Source organism: Falco rusticolus, chromosome 9 (assembly GCF_015220075.1).
Source record: "Falco rusticolus isolate bFalRus1 chromosome 9, bFalRus1.pri, whole genome shotgun sequence".
NCBI lineage: Eukaryota > Metazoa > Chordata > Aves > Falconiformes > Falconidae > Falco > Falco rusticolus.
In genome coordinates this window covers 40,732,688-40,739,640 of record NC_051195.1, presented here as the reverse complement: position 1 = coordinate 40,739,640, position 6,953 = coordinate 40,732,688, and the positions used below count along the sequence as shown (strand labels likewise).

The 6,953-nt window shown below is 54.7% G+C and overlaps 1 protein-coding gene across 2 annotated transcripts; it reads left to right on the top strand.

Moving 5' to 3' along the window:
• The first annotated feature begins 794 nt into the window (after window positions 1–794).
• On the top strand, window positions 795–6,205 carry PTGES2 (prostaglandin E synthase 2). 2 transcript variants are annotated; one of them, XM_037401205.1, is made up of 7 exons: window positions 795–1,010; window positions 1,809–2,003; window positions 2,682–2,737; window positions 3,364–3,516; window positions 4,083–4,283; window positions 4,595–4,712; window positions 5,407–6,205. In XM_037401205.1, exons 1-7 carry the CDS (start codon window positions 810–812, stop codon window positions 5,533–5,535), a joined length of 1,053 nt encoding a protein of 350 aa, XP_037257102.1. In that variant the 5' UTR covers window positions 795–809; the 3' UTR covers window positions 5,536–6,205. The 2 variants fall into 2 exon arrangements, with proteins under 2 accessions (XP_037257102.1, XP_037257103.1); XM_037401206.1 differs by lacking the exon at window positions 795–1,010 and adding an exon at window positions 1,441–1,494.
• Window positions 6,206–6,953: the final 748 nt, after the last annotated feature.

Below are 6,953 nucleotides of genomic sequence, written 5' to 3'. Positions count from 1 at the left end.
CGCCGGGGTAAGGCCTGTGGTGAGCGCGCGGGGCGGGCGGCTCTTCGCTCACCTGCGGCGGGTGCTTCCCGCCCGCGGGGCTGCCCCCTGCCCCACGGATGTCCACAGCCCGCCCCGGGCCTTCCCGCCCCGGCACGCAGCAGCGCTCCGTGCACTGGGGCACGAGGCGGAGCTGCCCCCGGGGCCGCCCCCCCGAGCCCAGGCGCGGTCGGCGGAGCCGGGCCCGCAGCGCTGCTGTGAGGAGCCGCCGCCGCCGCGCGGTGCCGAGGCCGCCGCAGGGGGGGTTCCCGCCGGCCGCCCACCCCCAAGGCACCGGCGCCCATCGCGTTGCCCTTGGCCCAGCGCCGCGCCTCGCTCGCCCTGAGGAGGCCTGATCGCTGCTTGGCCTCGTCATCGCCACCCCCGGGAGGTGCCACCGGGATGAAAATAACTTCTAATTAGAGCACTAATTCAGGCGGCGCCTCCGGAGCCGGCCGGCGCGACGGCTCCATCACTAACGGGGTATCGGGGCGAAGAGGCTGCGTCCCCGCCTGGCACCGCCGCCAGCCCTGCCGCCGTGCGGGGCCGGGCCGCGCTGCGCCCCCAGGAGGGCGGCCGAGCGCTGCAGTAATCACTGAGCACCAGTGTAATTAGCGGCCGTGCCCGTGCCCGGGTGAACAAGGCGGCTCCGGGCGCGGAGCGGCGCGCGCGGGCAGGGGCCACGGAACCGGCGCTCTGGGATTCGCTGACCCCGGCGCCAGCGCCGCAGCCACCGGCGGGGCGGGGCCGCTGCAAGCCCCTCCCCTCCCCGCGCGCGCCCTGCCGGGAAGATGGCCGCCGCCGGCAGGGCCTGGCGGGCCGCCGCGCTGCTGCCGCCCTGGCGGCTGCGGGCCCCGCGCCGCGCCTACGGGGCCGCGGCGGGAGCGGCAGGTGGAGGCCGCCTGCTGCTGGGCGCCGCCTTCGCGCTGGGCGGCGGTGCCGGCCTCTACATGGCGGCGCGGCACCGGCTGCGGGAGCACTCGGCCGCTGAGGTAACGCGCCGCCGGGCCCCGCTCGCCGCCTGAGGCGGCTGCCCCCGCCCGCGGGCCGCCCGCTCCCTCCCGCCTCGCCCGGGCGCGGCGGCAGCCCCAGGAGACGGAGCCGCGGGGCGTTTCTCCCGGGCCGGGCGGCCTCTGGCGCCCCGGTCTGGGGGCGGCGGCGGCCGGGGCCGTGCGGGGCGCTCGCTCGGCGGTCGGGCAGCGCGGTGCCCCGGCGCGGGGTACCCGGCACACGGCGGCTGGGCAGCGGCCCGGGGTGGCTGCATCTGCTCCGGGCGGGGACCAGCGCCGGCGCGGGCACAGCGGGGCTGGAAAGCGGCCCCTGCTGCCGTCCCCCCGGCCCCGCCGTTTCCCGGGGCCGCGATCCGCGCACACGCGTGTGCCCCGGCAGCTCCCCCGCCTCGGCCCCTCACAGACTGCTGGGGGCTGAGGGCTGTGCATGTTGCATGTAAACGGCTGTTTCAGTTCTGATTTAAAGGTGATTAAAGAACGGCCGTGTTTTTCTTTAGTTTTAGGATTTACTTCAGGAGGGGTAGATTGGGGTTTAACTTCTGTTTTTCCTGGCTCCGGCAGATTAAATAGGTATTTAGGAAAACAGATGTTTGGTCCCAACGGCAGGTGAATATTTGTGAGGCCATTTGAAGAAAGCGTCTGTTAGCCGAGATGTTATGATGGTCAGGTGTCAATTGTGAATGCCAGTGACTGTGATTTCATGGCAAGGATAAGGGTGGAAGGAAGGTAATATCTGTATTCTTAGTAGAAAATGGACGCTTCTGCTCTCTTCTTCCCCAGCTGCCTGCAGGGACCCTGCAGCTCACTCTCTACCAGTATAAAACGTGTCCATTCTGCAGCAAAGTCCGAGCTTTTCTTGATTACCATGGACTGCCCTATGAAATTGTGGAAGTGAACCCAATAATGAGGAAAGAGATCAAATTTTCTTCCTACAGGAAGGTGCCTATCCTGCTCGCCAACGCTGGAAGCCCTCTGGTACGTCTTACTATTCTGAAAGCTTGATTTCCCCACAGGCAGTGGTCTGCAGGCATTTGTCTCTGTCATGTCTTTGATTTATCACATGCACTGTAATTTTTAGATCATATTTTATTCTCTCAAGAGCCTAAGATTTGCTTCTTGCTTCATTACTTTCTCTGTTTGGCCTTACTAGAGTCTTTGTTGGCCTGTCTTGCAAGGTGTGTTGTTTTGTGTATTGATTTTAAACGCAGTGGTTATCTAGCTTCCGTCAGCCATTGTACAGGACATATCACTTGTACCAGTGGTAACAGGAACTGCTTATATCTTGTGGGGAAAAAATGAGATCTCAAGAATACTGAAGATTCAACTTGGCTTTTTTTTTTTTATGTTAGTGTTGCTTTTCCTTCTTCACTGCCAAGAGCCTAAATCCAAAACTCGCTAGTATTGCATGTGCACCCAGCCCTCGGGTCCTCTGTTGTCAGAATGAGAGACAAATTTGAAGTGATGCTTATCAGCAGCCACAGAAGGGATCAGAATGTCTTGAGATGTGCAGGGGCTCCAGTGAAAATGCATGGTGGGGAAGGAGGACTGTAGTACTAACTTGGAGCCTCAGCATGCAGGGGAGAAAGTTTTGAAGAATTTCCTGTTCAATTACACCAGCTTCTTTTAAAAGTTTGGCTTACTTCTGTTTTTCAGCAATTGAATGACTCTTCGGTGATCATCAGCGCAATAAAGACCTATCTCATTTCCAAGTAAGAAAACGGGGTGATGGGAGAGGAGTTGAGTGTGAATGGCCTTAGGAAACTAGAGATGTAGAAAGACTCTCAGAGTTGGTCATAAGTATCTTGTTGACCTTGGTCTCTGAAGCTCTGGACGTTCGGGCCGGTTGACCTGAGCCTGGCTGGGATGATGTGGATGGTAGCTGTATATGTTGTGGGGTGTGTGTAGTCAAGTAAAGCTTTTACCTTTCAGAAATGCTGTTTCACCTGTGAGATTCTCTGCACAAAACCTACTTAAACACAGAGCAGTGTTAGTCCTGGAACTAAGCTTACAATTAACCAGTTATAACATCTAGAATTAAATGAAATTGCTCTGCCTGCGGCCTGTCCTTTAGGTCCACTTGAGCACTTGAGAATGATATAGTTACATGCCTGCAAACATTTCTGTTCCAACACAGACAAAGGTGTGTACGCTAATAATAGTTATTTGCAAGTAGTTGTTCTAGTCTCTTTTCAAAACTTATTTCAAACAGAATTTGGAACTTTGTGTGCTTATTTTCAGAATAATACATCTTAAAGTATGTATCTTTCAATCTGTCTTCTGGTCTTGCTCATTTGTGTAGCAGCCAGATCAGTGCTAACGGTGTTTCTGTCTACAGGAGGAATAGCTTAGAAGAGATTGTGTCATTTTATCCTCCTATGAAGACTGTGACTGAGCAAGGCAAGGAGGTATTTGAGTATGGTAATAAGTACTGGCTCATGCTGGATGAGAAGGAGACAAAGCGAGTCTATCCTGTCAAGGAAGTGAGAGTGTAAGTGCTCTTAAGTTTCTGAGCCCCCCAAGTAGGGCCACAGCCCCCTCTGTATGTACTCAGGGATGATGCAGATAAAAAAATCCCACTGGTGCTGGCAAATCCTGTCACACCCCCATTAGTGTTTAAAGCCTCAATAGTTACAGTGGTTTTGCTGTGTTTCTTACATAATTTGAATCAGTGCTGTTAGACAGCCTAGTTACCACCATCGTGCTCATGCTAGCCTTCAGTTGCCTCCCCCTTCCTTCTTGGCCTTTCCTTTACATCGCAGGGGAATGCTGTGGAGTGCTGTTTCCCCTTTCTACTTTAGCTTTCTCCTATTGGGAGGAGGAGCTAGTGCTCTATCTTAGTCTTAATTTCAGTTTGAGGTTGGAGGAGCCTTGCCAAAGATAATGATACTGAGTGCATTTCAGAGAGGTCACCAGAGCACAGGGCTGGGCAGGAGTTTTTGACATGTCTGTCCTTGGCAGAACCTCTGGCTAATGCCGGTGTGATTCTGCCTGCCTCCTGTAGCTCTGCAGCCTGTAGCTCATTCACCAAAAAGTTTTCCTTTTGAATGCTTGCAGGGAAGAAATGAAGTGGAGAAAATGGGCAGATGATTGGCTTGTTCACCTCATCTCCCCCAATGTTTACCGCACCCCCAGAGAAGCTTTGGCATCTTTTGATTACATTGTCCGTGAGGGGAAGTTTGGCACCGTGGAAGGTTTCTTTGCCAAGTACATGGGGGCTGTTGCCATGTTCTTCATTAGCAAGAGGCTGAAGAAAAGGTTGGTACCACCGAGCACCGAGTACGCAAGAGTAGTTGTTCCTTAGCCTCCTCAGCGGTGAACCCCAGATATCAAAGGGCAGAACCTCAGAGTTTTAAACCAAACCACTTAATCGAATGTGATAGCAGCTGTACTACCGTAACTGGAGGTACTGAACTCCTCTACTCACCCACTACTTAAGCACTAACTGCCCCCTTCACTCCAAGGTACCTTCCTAATTCCCAGCCAAAGACCAGCCCATAGGGTGAGACATAAGAAGGTTAAAGAAATAAAAAACCTAGTGTCTTCAAATTAGTTCTTCTCTTATCCAGACATCACCTTCAAGATGATGTCCGAGAAGACTTGTACGAGGCAGTTAACGAGTGGGTAAAAGCTATTGGCAAACATCGTCTATTCATGGGTGGAAACCAGCCGAACCTCGCTGACCTGGTAAGCGGTTAATTCTTGCATTGGTTCATAGGTGTATTACAAATTATCCAGTTGCTTCTCTGTGTGAAATGGTTAATACAAATATAGGCAGAGAAGGTGAGTTCATGAGATCCATTGTCATTGTCCTTTGTGCCGTAATACAATTCCCACATGAAAGGAACTTAACGTTACTTAGGACTAGGTTTGTTGCTGGAACCTGCACTTCCCATCGGCTGCAGGTGGATGTTACTGATCATGTGGAAGCATGATCGAAGCAGGTCACAAGCCAGGACACTGCTCTGGCTCGTGACTGCCGGTGAATAAAGCCTCATGCCTGCACGTTCAGCGCTGCTGGCGTTCCCATTGCAGGCAGCAGTACACAGTGGAGCAGGATTCATCCCCTGCACCAGCAGTTCTCCTTGGAATGCAAGTGAAGCATTTCACATCAGGGCTTGATGCAGAGGTGGGATTAACTTTTGCCCCATTACTGTGCGTAGATCCTCATCTTTCCTTACTGTTTCTTCATGGAAAAACATGCATATTCTTAACTGCCTTTCTGCCACTCAGTCTTCCTTGCTAATCGGTCGTGGCATAGATGACAGGACAGGGAAAGAGCCTTATTGGCTAGGCTATTGAGACATCTACTGGCACCCTGAGCTGTTCTGCACTGCTGACTCTTTCAGTGTTGTTCGAATCTTTGTCTGATCTGGCACAGGCAGTGTACGGGGTCCTCCGAGTCATGGAAGGGCTGGAAGCCTTTGATGACATGATGGTTAACACCAAGATTCAGCCTTGGTACCAGCGCATGGAAGAAGTCATTCGAAAAGCTGAAGTTAAAGTCTGATGCCAGCTGCAGCTGCCTTCCTGAAGTACTTGCATGGTAAAAAAAAAACTTCAGAAGGAATGGCATTTATTTTTAGAGTTGAACGGACTGGTCACACCTAATGGATGGGCATGCAGGCACAGAGAATGTCCTGTTCAGAGTATCAAGTCGCAGTGAGCAGAAGGGATCCAGCTGGGGGTGTGTTTGAATATGGTATTTAGGAGGATGGGGATGGGTGAAAGGAAGGGATTTTGGATGCTGCTGGAAAGGAGAAGCTCCAAACTGAAGAAGGCAGCAAATAGGCTTCTTTTAGGTGCAAGCCATTCTCAGAGCAGGCTACTGTAAAAGCAATATGCTCTTGGCTAGTGTTGCAGCCATGTCAGGTATGGTGGGTCTGAGCAGCTTTTGCTTCAGGCTGTCTTCCACTACTCATCCATGTCATCTGAAGTGTTTTCCTGACTGAGAGACTGGATACTAGTTTTTAAGCGACGATTTTTGCTGCGATAGAATCCTGTAAACCCAGTGCCGAGGGAACTGGAGGAATCCACGGTACTGGGAAAGGCATCCTTCCTGTGACAGAAATGATGCTGCGCTCAGCAGATTGTATGCTTTTACTCTCTCCATGTAAACGGTTCTTTCAGTACTTGATTCTGTACGGTCTGCAAGGATAAAGGCTTGCTTTTTTCCGTGCCCTTTGTGAGATCTGTGAGTTCTTACTTTGCCTGTTACGCCCAGGAAGCACACCCTACCCCAAAATCACTAACGCAGAGCAGTTGTGTGAAAGATGAATCTTTCATGAAATCTCTGTGCAATACCCCCAAAAACTGGTGTGTTCTTGTTTTGGAAAAAGAAGGGTTAAGAGCAGTTTGCGAGCCCCAGGTGCTCTGGGTGCTTCTGTGAGAGCACCGGAGGTTCCCGGGGGCCAGGGCTGTTACCCCTGCTCGAGGCCTTGCGGGGAGCCCGCCGTGCGGCACAGCGGTTACGGGGGTTACTACAGGGGTTACGTGCCCGTTGCTGTCACTGACGGGAGCTCTGTTCCCCGGGGGGAGGGCAGGTTACTTCGGGTGCCTGGGCCCGCCTGCGCCGGTGAGAGGCGTGGGGGGCGGTTGGGTGGGCGCCGCCGGGGGAAGCCCCTTGCGGTAACCGGGAGCGCCGCTCGGTGGCGGACGGGACTGCCCGGCCTCCCGCGCCCCAGCGCCTTAAGCGGGGTCCGAAACGCGCCGGGCCGGGCCCCGCCGCCGCCCGCTATCAGCGGCCGGTTGCCGTAGCGGCGGCCTGTTGAGGGGCGGGGCCTTGTGGCGCGGCGGCCGGGTGACGCGCAGGGTTTGAACGGCCCAGTGGGAGCGGCGGGCGGGCGCGCGGCCCCAGAAGTGCGGAGCTCCCGGCCCGGCCGCCGGGTCTCCGTGGCAGCGCCTCCCCGCCGGTGGCGTCGGCCTCCT